Raw genomic sequence first — 22,984 nt, 5'->3', positions numbered from 1 at the left:
CTGGGCACAGGTGGAGACCCTGCAGGGCCAGACCCACATGCACTTGGAGAGCTGGGCTTGCGGCAGGCAGCCAGTCCCCGGTGGTCAGGGCCAGTCTCTGGGAACAGCCACAGGAAGTAGCGCAGGAGGAGGATGTGGAGGTAAGCAGACTCGCCGGTCCCGAGCAACGTCTGCAGCCTTCAGTTTTTACCAAGGACCCCAAGAATCTAAGCCACTTGCTCTGCATGGGGCAAGAGGGCAAGGAGACACCAGACTACAATCCTGAGGGCCATCCTGCAATTCCTCGTGTCGGCCAGGAGTGCTGGAGCTCGGGAAGAGTGTCCCACTTTCTCCTCCACAACCTGCTCACCGTAAAATCAGGGGTCTGAGGTAGGGTTTCCGAAGAAGCAGACCAAGATGGAGGTTGCAGGCAGGAGCATCAACCCCTGTGAGGGAAGCAGGCTTGGGCAGAGGGGCAGCTGGGCTCCCACTCAGTTGCAACAGAGGCCGCAGCCAGACCTGTGGGGAACTCTGGAGCTGGGATGGCCCCTCGGAGTTCTCCCAAATGGAGGCAAGGGGGCCAGGCTTTGTACCCCGTCTTGGGATGGGGGGGTGACCTTGGGAGAGAAAGTTCCCTTCAGCTGAAGGCAATTCCTGGGGAGGACTCAGCTGTAAGCTCTCAGGAGCCATCACTCACAGCAGAATTTCACCCAGAACAGAGGATTAGTCCAATGTTCTCGGGATGAAATGACATGAAAAAGTCACAGAGGAAAAGCACTTATCCGTTATTTTTATGTCACTCGTAACCGAGCTGATAGGCTGTAACACACTCTTTCCTGGTTTTAGATTATTTTTAAGAACACATAATTTCACTTTAAAGAACCCATCAAGGAGTTGCTCTGTGAATTTTCCATTTATCCCTCATCATTCTCAAGCTGCCAGTTCACAGATGTGAAAAAAAAAGTCTATTTTTTGACCTGTAGACTCAAGCCACATCATACGAGCAGATATTTGCATTAAGTTGGGGATAAGTTCTCGGCAATCAGATGGTTAAAACTTTACAGTGGGCATAAAATAAAACTGAGAAATGTTTGTCACATTTCAAAGCACATAAAAATCCATCCAAAATATTTGTATACTTATCATTTTCCCCCGATACATAAGAAATGCATGTTGGGGCCGGCCCCGTGGCCAAGTGGTTAAGTTCACACGCTCTGCTTCAGTGGCCCAGGATTTCACCAGTTCGGATCCTGGTCTCGGACATGGCACCGCTCATGAGGCCATGCTGAGGTGGCAGCCCACATGCCATAACTAGAAGGACCCACAATTAAAAATATATGACTATGTACCAGGGGGCTTTGGGGAGAAAAAGGAAAAATAAAATCTTTAAAAAAAAAGAAATGCATGTTTACTGAAGAAAAACTGGGAAAGAAAATAAAAGCACCCAGAAGAAAATTTAATTATTATCCCACTATTCAGGGATAAGCCATCCACCATTAATAAGCATATGCATAGCCTTCTCTTTTTCCTCCATGTATTTCATTCTTGATAATTAATTGGAGTCATACCGTTTAGTAACCGGCTTTTTCTGTTCATGGTATATTGTGAACGCTTTCTCAAGCACTAATTCCTCAGCAAGTTTTGGTGTTTTTAAAGACCAACAGATCTAACTGTGCTTTGGTTTTACTTACACGATATTCCAAGGTTGTCTGTTTAGGATATTAGATACAGATTATTTGCAATTCTTCATCAGTATAAACAAAGCTGCAATTAACATCCTCAGGGCCAAATTCTTTTTAAATCCCCGTTGGTCCTTAACCCAAATTCCCAGTGCCTACAACTCACATAACTTTCTTGAACTTGCGTCTTAGGAACCTAAATAACGGATTCCTCACGCCTGCCGCATACAGCTGCCAGCCCGGAAGAAGGGTCCAGCTTGCTCTCGGCCTCAGCAACCCTGAGAGACGGGCCTTCCCTTTGCTGGTGTTCTAGAGGAGGACCTGCCCCTGAGATCCCAGGCGGGCTGGGGGCCAAACCACGTCAGGCTGTGTCTTCCAGACTGTTAGCCACAGAGACCCGAGAAACCTGCCTATACAACTAAACGCTGGCTTTCCCCGAGTTTCCTTTGAATCCCATCTGACTTTTGATCTGCTTTATAGCTGCAGCATTAACACAGTTAATTCTAGATCGTTTACATTCAAAAATTCATTTTACAGATTACAGATTTTCCAAGCTTCTGCTCTCTCTTTTCAGCTTTCAGAGACCATCTTTACCCCCATATCACAGTAGTTATTAGTTTCTCTTTATCATCATCACCATCAACAATATTTATGCTTTTTACTAAGTAGTTTACGTGCATTGTCACATTTAACCCTCAAAACCATTCTGAGAAAAGTTATTGACCCCATTTGACGGATGAGAAAACTGGGGTTGGACATAAGGAATTCAATCAACGCACAGAGACAGCATGACAGCACTCAGGATGCAAACCAAATCAACTCCAAAGTCTGACATCATTAGCCTCAAACAAGCAATAAAATCTGCAGCTCTGATTAAGGCAGGAGACTGAAGCTAAACCGTCACACGGACGAGTTAGGGTGGGAGAGTATACGCCAGCTATGCAAATGCTGGTGGCCTTGGTACATCATGCTTACCAGGGAGCCAAGCAGGAAGATGGTGGCTCCACAGGCCCCAACCACCCCGACAGGAAACATGAGGCTGATCCATGATTTGGGGCCACAGCATGGAAGCAGTATCTTACACAAAAAGTGCAGCACGCCTGTAACAGCTAAAATAACCTACATACGTGCTATGAACCTAAACTACGATCTCTGTTAGTTTGGCCCATGAGAGAGAGAATTAGCGAGTTAAAAGACATCTCAGAGAAAATCAGCCAGTCCAAGTCCCTCAACTGCACAGATGAAGAAACTGAGGCTCAAGGACACAGGGTCACAAAGCCAGTAATGGCCCACCCAGCTCTCCAGCCTCCCAACTCAGTGGTCCAAGAGATAACTCACAGCAGTATGTTTAACCCAAAACTCGTGAGAATTCTGTTAGAGACCCCAAAAGAAAATCTCTAGTTTAAGAAAAAATCTACTTGGATTTTTAAGCAAAACAGAGTGTCTAAGTTACAGGACTTTGATCAGGCATTCAATTCAGTCCAATGTCTCTGGTATATTTGACCAAGAAAAAAAAAGGTCAAGAGATGGAAATAATGTCAATAGTATAACTAAAGGGTGGTAATCTGTTTCAAAGCTTGTTTTGTTTTGTAAATTGACATCAGAGGATTGTTACAACTTTAATCACAGAAGCCTGGGACACACCCAGCATTATCCTGGCAGACACAAAAGAACACACACACACACAAACAGAGCTAAGAGAGGGTTCGCCCCCAGGTCCCCTGGAGGCTTGACCGGTGGTGTGATGACTCTAATTTTCCCAAATCAGAAAAGTACTCAACCCATCCTCCTGGGCTCCAACAGTCAAATTGCACTAGGTGTTGGCAGATTTCTTTATAACTTACTTGGTTCTTTCATTCATTTGAATATTACTGAATAGTCTACTCTATGTAGGTATGGAGGATACATCAGTGAATAACAGATAAAAATCCCTACCCTTCGGGAGCTTTCATTCCAGCGAGGGGAGATGGCAATTAACAAGCAAGTGAATCCACAGCACACGTGTGGATGGTAGAAAGAGCGTGGGGAGGCCAAGGCCAGTCAGAGGACAGACAGCAGGGAGGTGTTCCCGAACCTCTTAATCTCAAGTTCGTGTGCGCGATGCGCAGTAAGCCAAACACGGAGACGTTGGTGCTTGGAGATGGAGAAAGGTTTATTCGAATTGGCCAAGACGAGAAGGCGGGAGCACGGGTCCTCTCAAATCTGCCTTAATAAGAGAAGAAAGCAGGGGTTTCATAGAGCTAAGGAGTGTGGCAGGAGGAGTTTCAGAGACACAAAGGGGTAATCCACGTTTCTTTCACTGCCGATAAGCCCTTGAGCAATCTGATTTCTGGGTGCCAACAGCAGCTGGGGGCTGGTTATCTGGTGACGCTTGAGCATTTCTTTCTTCTGTAAAACAAACTCGTAAATCCTTATGACCCTTGAGTTCTCTCTCAGGTTAAACAGGAAAACAGCAAATCCACAAGATTAACTTCTTTTCCTAACAAGGTCAAGAGGCAATCTTATAGAATATTTACAGTAACCCTTAGGTCTCCAAGTTTCAGAGGGTTCCTTTTTACATTCGGTGGTAGAAGACCTCACTCATGCAGGAAGGGGAGCGGGCCCTGTGGGCACCTGGAGGAAGAGCATTCCAAGAGGGACAAAGACTCCCAGGGGACACTGGACTGGCCTGGTGTGTTCAAGGAACAGGAGGGAGGCCAGTGGGGCTGGGGCAGAGTGAGCAATGGCGAGAAGGACAGAAACCACGGCCTTGACTTTGGCTCTGACACCAAGTGGAATGGGAGTCGCCAGTGGGTCCTCAGCCAAGGGCTGACATGAGTTGACTTACATTTTTATAGGAACCCTTGATCATTAAATCTTTCCCCGACTTTCATGAAGATCCTACCCGCACACAGGCACATTTACACCAAGGAAGGCTAAGAGGCTCCCAATCTCTGAATTCCTCTCCACAACACCCACCACCCGATCTGCCAGCACAGCCAGCGTCCTGCAGATAATGTCATCTGACCCCGAGGCCCCCAGCAGCACAGGTCACCCCTAACATCAGCAGTTACCCCCACCCATCGGTCTGCCCTGTGTGGTGCGGCTGCCCCTCTGTCAGTGACTCATGCTCACACCCCTGCACTTGCACAGGCATTGGGAAGAACCCTCCTCTCAAGCCTTTGGATCGTGGTGCGATTCTTTCCCTCACTTGCACCTCACATCCCACTGAAGCCCTTCCTCCTTCCAGCCAGAACCCACCCACTCACCCCCCTGAGGGGCCCAGCAGGAGAAATCCCCCAGCAGAGCTCTGGGGCAACCACCTTTCAGCCCAAGTGTCTGCCATGCGTGTCCTACAACAGCGCTTGAGGGGAAGGAGGGGGTCCGAGCAAGGAAAGCCAGGGGACCTGACAAGGGTCACAGAGTGACAGGGCCCAAGACTTTCCCACCTCCAAATGGAACCAATCTAGCTGGGGAGATAGGCCCCCCACCCCACGCTACCAACAGAGCTCCCTGACGGGGCAGAGGAAGGGTAGGGAGATGGACTCTGCGGCCACAGACAGAGTAAGAACCCAAACCTGGGAGCTGGGGAAGCCTAGAAGCCCTAGAAGCCCAGCTCTACTTAACCCTGTGCATGACAATAGCAGTAACATCAACAACAACAACTCACATTTATCCAGTGCTCACCGTGGGCAATGCTCTGCTCCACGTGCATTACGTGTTTCCTCATTTAATCCTCACAGCAGCCCTGCCCAGTAGGTACTGACTGTCCCCACTTCACAGATGAGGAAACTGACACCCAGAAAAGGAAAATAACTTGACCGAGGTTAGAAACAGTCAACGAAACAGGCATGGTTCAAACTCAGGCTGTCTGATCCCAGAGGCCACACACCCAACTCCTGCCCTGGACGGTCTTTTGCCCCGACTCACTCCCTTTCTCTAGAAATGCCAGGAGGTCAATTTAGCCTGATTACAACACGCCCTCCTTAATTACTCGGCACTTACTGTGAGCCAAGCACTGTACTAGGCCCTGAAACTTCTGGACAAAGAGGTCACGCACAGTCTTTGTCCTTAAAGAGACAGGAAACCCTTCCTTTAGAGCTAAACGGCTCTTGTCACCCTTGTTGGAGAACAGGAAGCCATCCCCAAAGCGTTTGGTGTGGCAAGCGGAGGGGCTGCCCAGGGGAGAGGCGATGGCCTTCTGGGAGGGACGGGAGGGGAGGGGGAGGCAGAGAGGGGTCCACGGGCTGCACTCTGCTCTGCGTAGCCAGGTTTGGCACCGCTCCATGGCTGAGCATCCGCGACACAGAAACTGAAAAGGCGTCGGCTTGGTGATCAGCCAGACGCCAAGGTGAATCTCAGCTCTGTCACCATCGGTGTGACCTCTGGAGGCTAACCCGCCTCTGGGGGCCTCAGTGCCCTCTTGTGCCACGGAGGTGAGAACGGCACCAACTGCCCACAGCAGCTGGAAGGACTGACAGGGTATGGCCTTCTCAACGCTATCTGGGAGCCCAGAACAGAGGGCAGGCGATAAAACGTTTGCTGCAGTCATCAATGTCCTCTTCACTACCACCAGTGTCCAAGGACCCACAGGACCTTCTCAGAGTGCGGGCAGCAAGAACCATATAAGTGGTTGTCCAGCATTTCCACGTGGGTCTCTCTGAGCCAGCCACCGGCTTCCCAGGGCAGCACCGTGGGCCATGTTGACAGAATTTGGCCCCTAGGGGTCAGCTCACAGCAGTAGCTCTCCTTTCTGGGGTGGTCCCTCATGCAGAGGGCCTCGGGCCAGGACAAGGCGCTCCAGGGTGGCTCAGGTCAGGCAACCAAGACTTAAGGAGCCCTCTGGGGGTCCGGCAAGCTCTGCTCCCACAAGGACTGCTTGCTGGAAACAGCACTACCCTCAGGAGGGGTGGTGGCTCTGGAAAGTTCTCTGCTTCTCAGCAGAAATCCAGCAAGGGCTCAACAAAGGTCTGAAGGCCCCGGGGCAGAAGCTGTAGGACCAAGTCTCATTTTTATTCCAGAAGATCTGAGTTTTGCATCACACCATGTCGTTAGCCTTCGGTCCTTGAACACCAAGAAGGGAAGGAGACTGAGCAGTTACAGTGCGGCCTGGGGGGCAGGGGTCTCTGGTCAGGCCCACCACCACATCTGAGCACCAGCTCAGGGCCTCAAGTGTGGCAGGCACTCAAATATGCATGACGTTCATAAATGAATGAAAATAATAATAAAGGAATTTTTCCAAAAATGGTTCCCTACACATACACCTCATTTCTAGTTTTTTCCATCTGCAGATATATTTCTACATATTTACATAACTACAATTGCTGCATACATGCAATTTTGCACTCTATAAATATAATATCATAAATATGGTCACGTGTTCACCCAACCTTCCTACTTAATGGCTGTGCATAATAACCAATCGTGTGCTACACCACGGTAAGTTCAACCATCCCCTCGCCACGGGACATCTACCTCCTTTTCATTTTTTTTCTGTGTTACAGATAATGCAAATATCCTCATAAGTTTTGCTTGTCTTTTCTACTGAATGATTGCTTTAGGATAAGCTGCCTTAGGAGGATGGACTGAGTCAAAGAGTAGCTGCAGTCCTGGTTACCGACGAGGAGGGGAAGACCAGCAGGGTGCAGGCGTGACCCGCTCTCATGGGTGCTCCGTGAACGCGCGTGGAATGAGTCACAGCGGCTCACCATGTGACGCCCTCAGTGGGTGGCAGAGCCACAGCTGGCCCGTCCAGGGCTCTGCCACCGGCCCAAGTGGTCAGAAACAGGACTCGCTCCCAAGTGCACTTTCGGTAAGTCAGCAACAGGCTTCGGGTAGCAGGTTAGTGAGGAGACCAACCCCCAAACTCCATTTTTTAGTAAGAAAGGAGGGTTCAGTTTCAAAATCTTTTCTGGAGTCTACGGGAGGAAGGCCGGGCCGTGGAAGAGCCCGCGTGTAGCCCTCGTCCCTCTCACAGGCCTCCGTGCCTGTCACTCCTTCCTCTCCGCTGCCAGGCTCCAGGCTCAGGCGCACGTGTGTGTAGGTGGCACCTGAGGGCTGCGCCTCCTTAAGTGTTTCACCTGGAGCACCTCGTGGCCGCCCCAGTTCCAGGGCTTCAGCCTCCGGGGGCTTTGCCACACCCCAGACCCACTCCCTCGGCCCCCGCACTTGCTGGTCATCAGCTTCCACAGTTCGTTCCCAGATCCATCCCAGGGCCTCCCTTCTCCACCCTTCTGAGGTCTTTCCTCAAATATGACCTGCTCTGCAAAGCCGTCCTGACCCTCATTTGAAATTACACCACTCCTCACCCCGGCGCCCTTCCCCGCTTTCGTTTTTTCCGTAGCACATTCACCATTTAACAAACAACATTCTTTACTTATTCGCTTGTTGTCTCAATGTCTCCTCTCAACCCCAAAACCTACATTCCACAAAGCCAACATCTTCGTCCATTTTGTTCACGTTATTTCCCCAACGTGCAGAAGAGCGCCCAGACCATGGCAGGTGTTCAACCCAGAGTGCGTGCTAATGAAATACTTGTTGAAAAAGCAAATAGTAATACGATATAAAAAGATCCTTACTCTGTCCCAGGCCAGAGGGCTTTACATGTCCTCATCTCACTTATTATGAACAACAATCCTATCATAATCCCCATTTTACAGATGAGGAAACGGTTGCTCAGATAGGTTAAGCAACTTGCCCAAAGACAGGAAGGGAGCGGAGTTTGAACCCAGGCCACCAAGTACCAGAACCTGCGCTCTTACCTACTACAGGCTGGTGCTCACTCTCCTCGCCTTTCATCCAAATACAGAAGCAACTCATGAACCAGCTGAACTTTCCAGAACAAGGCCAAGCACCCACCCTATGATCAAAATGGGGAAGAGGATGCAGGAGAGGCAAGCCCAGGCAGCAGACCCCAGGAGCCCCCCTCTGCTCCACTTCCCCAGGGGAACAGCCAGTCTGATTTTCAGAACACACGCACAGCTTAGTTTGGCAGCCACAGGGCGACAGGGCCCAGTTTGCTGTGACAAGTGAAATTGGGGCTTTTGACAAGCCGGGTGCTAAGAAAACAAATCTCTCCAGACCAGGAAACTGCTTAAACCAAACAGGGCCAGAGAGGAAGTTTAGTTTAAGCTGTTAGGTGCCCGAGACAGGGTCTGGTCATTTGAGGCCACCTAAGACTTTTTCTAAGGATAAGACGACCCCTCTGGTTTAGGGGCCCGGGGAGGAGGGTGCAAAATGAGCTTGTGCAAATGAACCTGTTTCCATTAGTCACATGGCAGGTCCCAGCCCACATGGCTGGCTGCGCACAGGTATTGCAAGCAAACAATGTCTTTGCCTTTTGGTTTCTTCTTTTTTTTTTTTTTTTAACTACTTCCTAAAACTCTCAGAATTGTCAAAGATGCAGTTGCAAGACTGACCCAGTACTTTGTCTCAAATGCTCACCTCTTCTCATAAACCACCAGGCCAACCACACAGAAAAAGTTTCCTGTCCCCTACAAAGACAAGTTTCCACTCGCTGATGGATTCTTCCTGGCTCTGTTCAGTCCCCTTGGCCAGGGTGAGTCAGGACGACCGAGGGGAATCTCCTCAGGGACTCGTCACCTTCCTTCTCCGAAGATTCACCACCGACACTTAAAATACTATCATACCTGTCAATCGTCTTCATCAGGCTCTAGTGCTACCGACAATGTCGCCTTTCTAACCAGAGCACTTCGAAAGTTCTCTGAGATGGAATCAGATAAGGGCCCCTGCTCTGAGCCCGCCTCCCCCGCCCCCTGCCACCACCCACACAAGGATGCTTCTCTCCCCATCTTCCTTCTCAACCAGGAGCCATCCAACTCTGCTTCGACTCCTTTCTTCTGCAATGATCACCTGCTCATCTGGACTCTGGTCATCCCGTCCTGTTTACGACTTTGAGGTAATCCCATTCAGATGGTAGGAAAAGGAGAGATTTTCAGACCCTTTTCTGACAAGCAGCATTATTTCTTCCAAAATGCTGAGCATCAGCAAGCTTTTTCTGACCTCTCTCTGCCCTGGACAACACCCAAGGTGAAAGAGATTTTCGAGGGGTAGAATGAAATGAACACAAATGTGAATTCAGACAATTCTAGATTTGAACCCCACCTCCACCAATTACCATGACTTGAGATCTTATCTCCTCATCCACAAAGTGAGCTAAACTGAGCCAACTAGGAGATCTCCCATAAAAAGCTTGATAGGTTAAGAGTGGGCAAGTCTATCTCAGGTGAGTGGTAAGAGAGGGAGGAGGGCATGGGGAGCCAAAGTTACTATATTCCTGAGGTCTGGCCTTCCCTTCCCACCTGGCAATAAGCTCACACGCAAGGAACTCGAGAAGTTCAAGGTTAACGCTGGTCAAAGCTGGCCCCCAACTCAATGGCATCAGAGCACTGTGTAGCTTATGAGTCCTTCATCTGGCCTCCTCCAAACAAAATGGCAGCCAACATCTTCCACCAGGCCCATTTCCTGGAACCGCCACGGGGTCAGAGCTCACTAGCTGAACCCATTCTAGGCTGTCTCAAAGCTGAATATCTTGAAGCACCTGCTCAGACCTCGTAGTCCCTCTCTGGGCCCCACCCTAGGAAAAGAAAATGATGGAGGGCACCACGTCCCCAAGTCTTCACTCTCAAGAAGAGTCACAGATCAGAGTCCCCAGTCAGGGGGGATGGGGCCGGGGAGGGCAGCTCGCTAAGAAGGGGGTTTCCCTTATCTATTTCTCAGGCTTATTTCCCATAAGTGGTGCCTAGATACTCATACCTGGCATCAGCAGCCACACTTCTGAGCTGGCAACCTCAGTTCTCAGGGCCCCTTCCCTGGCAGAGGCCCAGGGTCCCCCCGCCTGGCAGGCGGAGACCGCCAGGCCTTACAGCAGAGAACTGAGTTTCAGTTAACACGGTGACGGCTGGCAGCACAGAGCACAGCATGGTTCAGATCAAGAGACATTTCCAAGTCCCTACACACCTCAGGATGTAGATATGAGTCAGCCGTGCAGCACGGTGGGCCCTCATTCACACCTCACCAGCACCTTCTATCGGTTTACTCATCTACAGACTCCCCCGCTAGGCTGACCTTCTCATTCACTCTTACATCCCAGAACAGTGCCTGGCACATGACTGCGGGGCAACAACTATCTGCTGAATGAGTGCATTAATTCTTTACCATGGCCCAACTTCAGGGAAGCAGACCCAAGATCCCAGCTAGCTCCTGATCTCATGGCCAACCACTCATGGCCAATCCAGTCCTCACAGACCACCACTTCCCTCTGTGTTCCAGGCATGTTGGCCTCCCTTCTGGTTCTTAAACACACCAAGCTCCTTTCTGCCTCAGGGCTCTTGCACATGCTGGCCCTTCTGCCTGGAATACTCTTCACCCAGGTTTTCACAAAGCTGCTGCCTCCTCATCTTTTAAGACTTGGTTCAGAGGTCACCTTCTCTGGGAAGGCTTTCCTGACCATCCAATCTAAAGTAGCAATCTCCTCCCCACCCGCAACCCTCCAACCCACTTGCAGGTTTCTATTTCTCAGGCCACTTGTCTCTGTCGATTGGCTTGTTTTTTATTTTTCTCTTTCCATTAAAAGGAATTGCTCTGTTGGTCTTCCTCACTGCTCTTTTCCCAGTGTCTAAAATAGTGCCTGGCACACAGGAGATGCTCAATAAATACTCACTGAATGAATGGACAGAAAAGAGAAAGAAATAGTAAGTTCAACATGGGGAATGATTTGCACACTTTAAATATCTTACAATTTTATTTGGCAATTATACCTCAATAAAGCTGTTTAATAAAAAAGAAAGAAAGATGGGGAATGATTTAACAAGGCTGAAAAAAAAGGGAGGGAGGAGGAAAAGAAAGACACAGAAGCCAAAAAGGATTGCAAAGAAAATAGGAGATATTCACTCAGGAGTAGGATCTTTAAGACTGCTATCGTTCAAAAGCATAAAATGGAGAACGGTTTAGCAGCTCCCAACGCAAAAAATATCCACACTCTTTGACCCAGTCATTCCATTCCTGGGAATTATCCCAAGGAAATGAATTCAGAAGAGGAACAAAAATAAAGAGGCTCCTGCACAAAGATGATTTCAGTCATGCTGTTTATAATAGCCAAAATCTGGAAACACCCGAAATGTCCACTGACAGGGGAAATGCTTTGGCAAATTACAGCATATCCACTGGATGGAATATCATGCAGCAATTAAAACGACCAAAAGTAAGACAACAGAGAAACATGGACAAGTGTTTTAGAATAATGCCAAGTGAGTGGGGGTTAAAAAAATACTGAATTCCTTCTAAGTGCCAGCCCCTGTTCAGCACACCTTCTGTAGCTCAACAACTCCCAAGAGTCTAAAATAAACCTCTTCTTATCCCCTTTTAACTAACGAGAAAACTGAGCTCCAGAGAGCTAAGGAACTTGCCCAGGGTCAGAGAGCTGGCAAGGATCAGAGTCAGGATGTGGATGAGACCTCCTCCCCCGAGAGCCACGCACACCCTGAGGTCCAGCCGGCAGCCCTCAGCGGCCCACAAGTGCACAAGACCGTCCTTTCCCGCGACGCCAGCATGACTGTGTTTGGCAGGCCAAACTCAGACTTCTGAAACCGCTGCAAAAAGTGACACAGCACCTGAGAAACACTTGTGAGAAGACAGCAAAAAGCAAAATAAAACAAAACAACCAAAAAACGACAGAGAAAACCACCTCTGTTAGGGGCAAGAGACCATGGAGAAAAGAGAAAGAGAGAGAATAGGCAGCAAGACCAGGCTTCGGGAAGGACTGAGCAGAACCACGAAGGGCCAGGGAGCCCCTGAGCAGGGGCCGGATCCCATTTCAAGGCTGGAACTGCCAGAGAAGGGTTTGCCAGGAGCTCCGAGAACAGGGTCTGCCTGTACTCACCAACTCTTCTCCCAGGACACGCACACAGTGGCGCTCAATAAACGTTGGCCAAAATACACTCATCTCATGACATGTGGATGAAGCAAGAGGAAACGTAGAGGGGAGACACCAGGGACAGGAGAAGACTGGACTGGAGATGGGAGCTGGTGGCCTGCGTCCATTACCGCGGCTCATGTCAGTCTCAGGCGGGCTGTGGGTAGCAGGAAGGCGATGCACCGTTCCTTCACTCCACCCTCCGAGAAGGAGGTTTCAGATGTAGGAGATTCAGCCTAAAGAACGAGATGGCCTTCCTGCAATGGACACGCTGCCGGAAGCCAGCGCAAGCTCCAGGGGACAACTGAAATGGTCATCTCATGGGAAAATGGAGAGAGATTCCTGCCAGCCTGCTGGGGGAGACACAGCGCTGCCTGGAGGCGGAGAGCTGGACAAGAAGACCTCCCCGGTCACTCTGCCTCCCTGAGACTAACTGCCCGGCACCACCATCCCCAAACCAGGCGTCCGTGGAGTGTAAACGCCACAGATGACCCACGAAGGGCCAGAGCTGGTTACTGCTGGAGCTGGAGGATCACTACCTGGGGACTCAGCAACCCACTCTGTCTACTTTTGTACACGTTAGAACATTTCCATAATAAAGTTTAGAAAACAATGTAAACTCAGACCCAGGCATGTCACCTAAGAATCAGCAGGGCCTGGCCCAGGTTTTGGGGCTGCCCTCTGGAGCCAGACAAAGGCCACCGGTCTTTAAAAAATGATTCTGCACTAACAGATTTTCTAGCTGGGAGAGGAGTCTGCAAATGCAATTCAGGTGACTCAGGCTATTCGAGTTCAAGTCACAGGTTAGTCTCTCCCGAGCTGCGTGACTCTGGGCAAGTCACTTAACCTCTCTGCACCTCAGTTTCTTCATCTATAAAATGGAGATCACAATAGAACCTTCCTCACAAGATTGTGGTGAGGAGTAAATGCCACATAAAACCCCTAACAAAGGGGCCAGGCACGGAGCAAGCTCGTAGTAAAAGTAAAAACTCGCAGCTGTTGTGACACACCCATTTTGTAACACGTATAGATACTCATTTTGGAAACCACATGTCCATTTGATCAGTCGTCTGGGGAAAATAAAGAGGGGTGGAACCAGCACCCTATCTCTGAGCCCTCAGGCCGCGGTGTGGGAGCCTCGCGCCCAGAGTGGCCCCAGAGGGCCCAGGCCTCAGCCGGCCCAGGGGCCAGAGAGAGCTCCTCCTGTCAGAAAGCCAGCCCCAGAAACAGGAAGCTGCTTCCTTTCCTTTCCATTCTGAGCCAGCATTTCCTTTTTTGTTTTAAAAAGCATTCCTCATCTGCAGCCCAGCCCTTCCCCTGCCCGCAGCAGCCCCAGGCTCAAGCGCAGCCACAGCATCTGAATTTCTCTTGGATTGTTGTCTGCCCCGCCTCGGGGTCAGGAGCTTCCTGGCAGACCCCGAGTGAGCATGCCCTTGCACCAGGCTAGCTGGCACGCAGGGCCAGGAGGAGGCAGGACGCGAGGACTCCAGGCACACAGATCTCTCTGGGCACATTTTCCTCATCTCCTTGGAAGGATTAAGAGAAACATGTCCTTTAGTGCTAATGTGGCACCCAGAACACATTCTGCCTCTCTTATGTAAAGCATCTCTCTCCGCGAAAGGATACAGCGTTGCCTGGAGGCAGGGGGCTGGACGAGAAGACCTCCCCGGTCACTCTGCCTCCCTGAGACCAGCCCCCCAGCACCACCACCCCCAAACCAGATCTGGGTAAGTGTACATGGTCACCAGCTTCTCCTCAACCCCCCAATTTTAACTGGAACCTCAAATGGGACCTCAATATCATAAAAAAACAACAGTAGCTGAAAGTAAGCCTACAATTTCTTGTGTCTTTCCCTGTTTATGGCTTAAAGCAATGTTTCCCCAACTATGTTCAGTGGAAAAAGACCCCCTGGACAAATAAGTTTGAGAACCTTTGCTGCAGGACTTCTCAGAGCCTTTAAAACATGAATCTTCACCTTCAGGAATCCCCAGGAGCAAGATGGCTGATGAGGCACATTCTCAACTACTTGAAGCCCCCTTTCACAAAAGCATCTTGTAGAACACAGTATGGGGAAGGCTGCATTACTGGGGAGAGGGGATCCTCAAGATAGTGCCCCACACGTGAGAACACTCATGTCACATTTTAAATATGACCTGTAACTTTTTTCTGGTCAGCAAAACTCTGTGTGCACCATGCGTGAAGCTGGTCCTGCTAATCCATATCAAAACCAGCCCCAAATTAATTGGCTAAATTAGGACTCAAACATCCAGGCTCCACCACTCTATAAGCAGCTTATCTCAACAGCTTTGCAGAAAGCAAAACCCTCATGATCACTATGTTGCAGATTCAAGTCTACAGTTTATGCTGTATGAAAAGTTATTTTCCTAACCATAGCTGATCTATTCCACATACTGCATGATGCTTTCTTTCCTCTACCCCCCCTTTTTTTTTTTGAATTTTAAACACAAGTCTTAATTCATTCTTGCAATTATTCTGAGGGTGGAAAAATGAAAGGGGGGAGAAAAACAGCAAGCAAACAGGATGACTTCAGCTCCATTACTTTGAAAGGCAATCTGCCCAGTTACAACACACTGCCGCGCACCAAAGCCAAGATGACAGAGAAACACAGACGTACACCAGGACATAGGTTTTCTATGTGGCGGCAGTCTGACCTGAGACTTTTTTCAATGCAGATGAGCAATAGTCACACCTGGTAATAAATGACAAAGCATTTTTGAGCCCAACATCTATCCCCAAGGTACACCACTGCATCTCCATCTAGGGTCTGGAATGGGGGGAAAGCCAAGAAGGACACAAAGACACTGGATTAAAAGGTTGTATCTTCTGGAAGCAATTGTAAAAAGTTTATAACATTATCCTGACATCAAAACCAACAACAATGTATCATGGTATAGAATGCAAAATATGCACAAATGTAAGACAAACCCTACGTGTTACACCCAAGTGCCAGGGGATCTTACAGTGGAAGGATGAGAAGGCCCTGAAAGTACCCAGTCAGGTTCAAAGACTCAGATGGTCCATTCAGGCTGAGCCATGCCTTTGGGCAGACTGGTTTTCAAGAAAGGCCTCACCCACAGGACACAAGAGACCACTCCCCAGGAATCTCTCCAGTCCCCAGGGTCCCTAAGACATTGAGATGGGGCTGGGAAAGCAAACCCATGTGCTTCCTCTTGCAGTAAATTCCATGAGGCCGAGGACGCGCCCCTCCCCCCCCCCCCCCCCATCATGAGAGGGTGGGATGGCAGGCTGCTGTTTGCCGTCAGCCAACGTGGTATAATGTCTTACTCAAGAGCGTGAGCCCTCAGGTCTGACTCCCAGCTTAGTGCTCCTTTAGTAACCACCATACCTTCTCTAACCTTTGTTAAGGTTAATTCTCTAATAGGTATTCCCGGGAAGTCACTTCCCCTTCTAGGCCTTCCGTTTCCTCACCTGCAAGATGAGAGGGCTGGACCAGATAGAAATTCCAAGATCCTTTGCAGCCCTCTTACTTTAGGAATCTAGAACTCCACTAAATCAAGCCCTGAGCCACGCACACCTAAGAGCTTGCTGATTAAGATTTGAGGCTGGTGATGAAACTGAGGCTACAGTCAAGTGAGGTGCCTTTCCTGGGCCTCAAGCGATCAAGACTGTGTGCTACCCAGAGGCGTCAAGTCCCTGGACGCAGAGAGACCTGACATCCAGGCCTCCCGCTGCTGTCTTGGAGCAAGGAAAGGACCCTCTTCTAGTAGGCGGGCCCAAAGGGGGCCCCCTTTGCTGCAGGCAACCACAAAACTAGAACCCACAATCCTTAGCATGTACCCCAGAACCTCAGCCACAAGCAACCACAAAACTAAAACCCATAATTCCTGACACATAACCTAGAACCTCAGCCAGAGGGGACGTGTCCTGTCTCCTGTTTATACTCCTCCACCTCAGGGTGGACAGAGATACAGTGGCAAAGGGGTAAATGCATAAAGGCTGCCATTTTAGAAATCCTGGCATTCCTGCCGGGGAGGGGGGAAATATACTAAGTCCTAATGATTTTAAAGAATAGGACTGACATTACACATGTTCATACGCTTTGACCCAGCAAATTCCACTTCTGGGAAGAGACTCATTGCAGCATGGTTTATAATAGCAAGACTTGGAAAGGGCCCGAATGGCCAACACTGGGGGACTGGTCCAGCGATTTTATGGCAGGCCACACAATGCAGCCACTAACAGTGATGACGCACAGCTACACATACTGATGGAGACAGAAGACCTTTATAAGGCGGTGCACACGGTACGCTCCACAGATATATACGTGGACATCTGTATGCAAACGCAGAGGGGGGAAAAGACGGGAAGAACAGGCAGCCCACTGGTAATAAGAATTAACTCTGAGAGGTGGGTGATTTTTTCTTTTGTTCATCTGTCTTTTCTTTTTTTATAGTGAACATATATCAATACGAACATTTTTAAAATATTTTAATAAAAGTAGAAAGTGAAAGAAGATACTGCTTATCAGAGGGATTGTTCAGAAAGAATAAGGCAGCTATCCATTAAAAAAATTATGAGTCAGCTGATCTCTAGGCGGCTTCTCGTTTCTCAGAACGAGACCAGCACAGAGCCGGGGCATCACAGTTCACCCACAGAGACCTGCCTTGGAGGGTGTGCCAGGCTGCACTTTAAGGAAGCAGCCCCAAGCCCCAGCTCAGAGGCTGCACAGCCTGGGGTGGCCACCAGGCCCAGTGGTCTGGAACTGAGCCACCAAGTGCCCCTGGGCTGGCCCTTTTGTTATTAGCCACTTCCTTAGGCTCAGTGGCCATGACCCTGAACAGAATCCCCCCATCATGGTTGCTGGAGGCAGTTGGGAAGTTCAGAACATGAGTTCTGAAAATCGGTCAACCCAGGTTCGACCACCTACTAACTCAGTCTCTTAATCCCTCTGAGCCACAATGTCCTTATCTGGAAAATGGGGACAAAACCTCACAGAGTCTTTGCAAGTGCTAAATGGGGCAACACACACAGAGGGCCTGAAGTCGACTGCTCAACAGAGAGCAGGTGAGCAAGAATGTTTCCACGCCCGCCCTCCCTACGCCTGAAGGTCATTCCCATGACCCCAAAGGCACCTACGCAGCTTTCCCTTTGAACTGAGTGTAGGAAGAGACTCCAATCGGCCTCTTCCGAAAGTGTCCTTTGTAAAAGCCTAGCTTAGAGAGACTTGGCTGCAGGCTCTGCCACTCCCCCCCCGCCCCCCACTGCAAACACTGCCACCAAGGACCAAGGCCTCTGCAGTCCATCTCCAGACCACAGCCTGCAGGCAGGTCCAGAATACTTACGGTGGGGAAGGCGGCTTTCCTGGATTTTGTGCCAACCCAGAGAGGAAGGAGGCATTCCATCACTGTCCCCAGGCAGCAAACTAGCGGCCTCCTGGCACTCACACTAACCTGGGCTGCAGATGTGTAAGGGCCTCCCTCCAGCACCAGCCTCGGGAGGCTGCAGGGCCCTCTCCAGGCCGCCTGCGAGGAACACTGGTGGCAAGTTTCACCACGGAAAAAGCTGCCAAGGCGAAAGCAGACGGCCAAGGGTACGGTGTCCCATCTCTGCATCCCTTCAGGGATGGTGGGGAGTTAAAACCTCCAGCAGGAAGTTAAAACTATGGTGGTGGAGCAGAAGCAGAGAAATGCCACCCTCCCAGGCAGTGGCTCAGTGGGGAAAGGGAAACCAAGTTTCACTCTCAGTTCTGCCTGGGACGTGTGACTCGGGATAAGTCACCACCAGGACTCCAGGAATATTTCACGAAAAATCAGGAGGTTGGACCAGCTAACTGTTCAGTCATATTCCCAATTTCTAAGTGCTCTCAGCAAGCCATGGTATTGGGGTCACTACTGTTCGCCTGCCTGGTTCCCTGTTAGACTGAAAGTGTCCCCAAAGACCAGAGAGCATCCTACCTTCCTCGGAATCCTTGCCGGGGTGGCTGCAGCTAGGAACTCAGCAGGCAAACCAGTCAGAACCGAAGGTTTGTTGAATGAATACATGTCCATGCACTTCCCAAGGACCTGATCTGTGAGGACGTATTGGCACCCCTCTCCTTTCCCAGCACTGGGAGGGGGTCAGGGAACACAGGGAGAGCTCAGGTCCTGCATACACCAGGGTTCTGACCTCTGCCACAGCCAGGCCGGGGGAAGGGCAAGCCTCTCTGATCTTCCAAGTAGCAGCAGGGCCTCCCCTAGGCGCCTCCGGGCTCCAGGGCAACTCCTCAGGGAGGTGGCTGTACCTACACAGCTTCCCAATGACCCCTCCCCAGCAAGGCCTGGGCACGGTCTTTGGGGACCCCTTTCTCCAGGTCAGCCTGCTGAGCAGGAATTTTCCTCTGTAAGAGCACAAAGTGGGGAGACTCAGTGTGGCCACACCAGTCTCTGGAAAGCACTAAAAGGCTGGCGGGAAAGGGCAAAGCTACAGTGTTCACAGATCATGGATCCTCATGAGGCACCAACATCTCCCGAGCGCCCAGCACAGACTTGGCCCACCGAGGAGAAGACATGAGGGAATGGACTGGCAGGAGGCTCCAGCCAGGTGTCTCTATGTGAGCGCAGTTTGGAGACGACAACATTCCATCTTGCCTCAGTGGAGTTCTCAGACCCCCTAGGAGGGTCTGATGGAGACAAGACACCCGCCAGTTCTGCTGGGATGAGGTAGCCTCAGAACTGCTGTTCACAGATTCAGACTCCGGGTTCAGATTTCGCGTCCCTCCCTCCCCGCATAGAGAGAAAAAATGTAAGCGTGATGAAGGTTGGTGGATTTCCAGGAAATCTTAGGAGACTGAGAGGGGTCCAGGACCCAGGCTGGCAGGTAGGAGGCAGACATTAAATCTCGGCTCCTTTCATTGTTTTGGATCCAAACTGGACCACTACACAGAGAAAAGTCATCACCAGGCAGCCAGACATGCTGACCCCCGCACACCATCACAACCTGGAATCTCGGGCACCAGCAGCTGGCCCGGGTCAGGGACTTCCCGAGGCATGTCACGTGCTGCTTCTCCCACTGACTGCTTATTTAACAAGGACCAGAGTGGGTCCTAGGAGATCCACTCAGATCCTGGGAGAAGTCTGGCACGGTTGCATCAGCCAAGCCCTCTGGTCGGACCCTTCTTCCAAAGCCAGGAACCCAATGTTGCAAGCACTGTCTCAGGGGCCCTGGCCTGGTATGCGAGAGGAGCCTGCAGAACAGGAAAGAATGCCAGGGTGGACATCACCCCACCCTGCCTGAGCTCGCCACATACTGCTGGGATGGTTTCCTTGCCTGCGTCACCCACCTCTAGGAAATAAGAGCCAGCTGTGGAAGTACCTTCCCCTGAAGGTGGTCTGAGGCGGGAATGGCATTGGACCCTCACTAGGGAAAGTTTATAGGCAGAATCTCTATGTTGAGATTTTGTAAGTCTGTAGGAGTGCAGACTTACAGACTCACAACGACATTGCAGGTTTAAGTGGTCTCACGCTCATTTTACAGATGGAGAAGCTTGAGAAGCAGAAGTCATGGGACTTGCTCAAGGTCACTCAAACACACCCCAGACCCAAATTCAAAGCCATGGGCTTTCTGTCTGCACAGTGCCCCTATCGTCAGAATCCTTTGAATAATCCACTTCCCCTCTACTTTATCAGTTTGGTAAATCTGGATGTTAGAACCATTCTCAAACAGAGGCATGCATAACAAACGTTTGATGCAACCCAGCTGAGGCCCCTTCACGAGGCCACGGATTCGGAGCTGCACAGCCCGCAGAGACCCACGCCAATCTCCTTGTTCAGGTGGAGACTGAGGCCCCCAGGGGGAAGTGATTCTTCCAAACTAGCTGGTGGCGGTGCAGGGAACTTGCTCCAGGGGTCTAAATTCCCGTCCTAAAAAGCAATACGCGTCCTAAGTAGATGGACTGGAATCCACATCACAGTGGAGAGGACAGGGAGCTGGGGACTGGTTCCCGTTTACACTGACAATCCCCTTTGGGCCTTTGGAGGGGTTTCCAGCTGTCAGACACGATCATCCAGTAAACACTCAGAAGAGAGGCCACCGAATAAAGCAGTTCAGAGACCCTAACAGCTCAGATGCTCTGGGGGGCGTCACGATGCTGTACCTTCATCAAAATGAGCGACTTTGGAAGTCAGCAAATAGTTCTCCTGTATACACTCTGGAAACCAGCACTTCAGAGCGACATAGGGACAATCGGGGAGAGGTCAACACAAACAACATTCTCTCCCAACAACACAACAGTCCAACCAGATGCACGCGGCTGGACAACGACCCCTCCTCCCAGAACCAGGCCACACAGGCCCCCTATTGTGTCGGTTTAAAAACTGAACTTTGCTGGGCAAACACACTTGGCTGTGTTCAAAAAACCAGTTTCTCTCATCACTTGGAAAACAGCAGCACGCATGCAGGAGGGCCAGTTGTGGAGGGTTTTGTTGACTGGTTTGTTTTTTAAGCAAAGCCTTGGTCACTACTGCTATAGCAACTGTAACAAAAATAATAATAGCCAGCACTGTTTGGATGCTTCCAATGTCCCTGGGGTCATAGCTTTTAAGACAATAAAACTGAACGACAGAAGTCACCCCTGAGCATTTGGGATCAAACAGTGGTGCACATGGAGGATTGGGTCTTGTAATAATGACCACAAATCACCGGCTGGCCCTGTGACAGCTGGCACAGGCAATTAGCAATGGGGGGGGGGGGCATAGAATGAGAAATTAAGGTTCTAATAAAACAATACATCCTCAGATCTGCAGAAGGCCAGATGTGGCAATGCAAGGTGGAAAGAGGCCCCTTCTTCTGACAGAGCAGCTATGAACTGGTCACGGGAATTCCAGAGCTTTCCCAGTCTCTGGACAAAAGCAAGTGAGGAATGCACTAGTTTCCCTCTATTGTGTATGGGGAGGGGGAGACTGCCCCTTCTGGGAACCCAACAGCTCTTTTGGCTGGTTCTGCCAAATCCTTTAAGACTGCACTTCCCAGCTATAATCTGAGAGAGGAGGGCCCACAGATCTCATTTCTTCTTTGTACTCGAGGCTGTCTCCACCAGAACCCCTTAAATAGTGCCATCTTCCCACCAAAGTCTTCCTTCCCCAGCATAATCCTTCCTAAGCCAAAATGCAATGTTGGGGGGTGAGGGGGGCAATCGGTGGGTAATTGCATTTTGACAGTGAAACGCTGTGGCAGGGCGAAAGGAAAGCACCGAATGCCTGAACGGTACAAATGCAGTTTTAGCAAACACTTTTCGAAAAGCGGCAGGGAGAACCTGGAGGAGAGGAAAGGTGGGGACCAGACGGAGTCCGGGGCGTGAGAAGGCAGAGAACCGCGAGCCTGCGCTCACACTTCAGGGGGACCTCCCCTCGCCCGTGATCCCGGCCCACGACTGCTCGACTCAGTCACACAGGGAAAAGTCCAGCGTGTGACTCAGTGGGAGAATGAGTCCCGAGGCCCCGCAAGCTGGAATGGGGTGGGGGCGGTGGTGGGGTGGCAGGGAACATCCGCGCGCAGCCCGCCCCGCCCACGGGCTCCTCTGAGCCTCCAACCCAATTCCCACTCCCTCCTTCCCCCCAAATCCAGCCCAAGGTGCGGGGCTGGTCCTGGGTCCTCAGGCTGCCGCATCAGCCAGTGGAGGAGGGAGAGGCAGCCTCAGAGGGGGCGACCCGGGCTCAAGGATGCAACTGGGGAAGGAGTGAACTGAGGGAGCGAGGGAGGTGCTGGGGGCAGCTTGCCCGGCCGCCGACCCCTGCCTCCTCCCTCCCAGCGCGGGTCCCCGCCTCTCGGACGCTGCGGCCCCCTTACCTCCAGGGTCCGGATCTCCTGCTGGGTGAGGTCGTTGGACACCGAGCACTTGGTGCGCAGCCCGCGCAGGCTGCCGATGGAGATGTCGATGAGCTTCTGGAGCTGGCCGCACTGCTGCAGCGCCCGGCTGGCCGCGGCCCCGGCGCTCCCATCCGCGGCCGCCGCGTCCCCCCCGCCGCCGCCCTCCTTCTTCTCCCCCATCGCCGCCGCACGCAGCGCCGCTCTATCCATGCCTCGGCATCGGGGCCGCGGGGTGGCCGAGGCGGGGAGCCCGGGGACGCGGGCGCCTCGGAAGGGAGTCCTCGAGCCGGGGGTGCTGGACAAGGAGCGCCCCTCGGCGCTGCTGGAGCCGGGACTCAAGGAGAGCTGGCTGCCGAATCCGCAGCTCCCGCCCTCCCAGCCGCGGCAGCAAAGCGAAAGCCGCGGCGACCCGACGGCTGCGGCTCCCGGAGCCTTTAAGTGGCAGCGGGGGCCGGGTCAGAGCTGCTGGGCATGCTGGGACTTGTAGTCCGCGCCGCGCACCTGCCGCCCGGCCCGCGCCCCGGGCCCCGCGCCGGGTGCCCAGCAGTCCCGACCTTCGGCTACGCGGCGGGTGCGGGCGGGGCAGAAG

General features: G+C 51.3%; 1 protein-coding gene across 1 annotated transcript in view; it reads right to left on the bottom strand.

Moving 5' to 3' along the window:
• Positions 1-22,744, bottom strand: part of KSR1 (kinase suppressor of ras 1) — a 153,284-nt gene extending 130,540 nt beyond the window's left edge. The window contains exon 1 of the mRNA XM_005597599.4: positions 22,375-22,744. Within this exon, the coding sequence (XP_005597656.3) occupies positions 22,375-22,605 (231 nt within the window). The 5' untranslated portion in view covers positions 22,606-22,744. The remainder of the gene's footprint in view (positions 1-22,374) is intronic.
• Positions 22,745-22,984: the final 240 nt, after the last annotated feature.

Source organism: Equus caballus, chromosome 11, assembly GCF_041296265.1.
Source record: "Equus caballus isolate H_3958 breed thoroughbred chromosome 11, TB-T2T, whole genome shotgun sequence".
Lineage (NCBI taxonomy): Eukaryota > Metazoa > Chordata > Mammalia > Perissodactyla > Equidae > Equus > Equus caballus.
The sequence above is the reverse complement of the archived record's forward strand: the minus strand, read 5'-3'. Positions and strand labels throughout refer to the sequence as shown.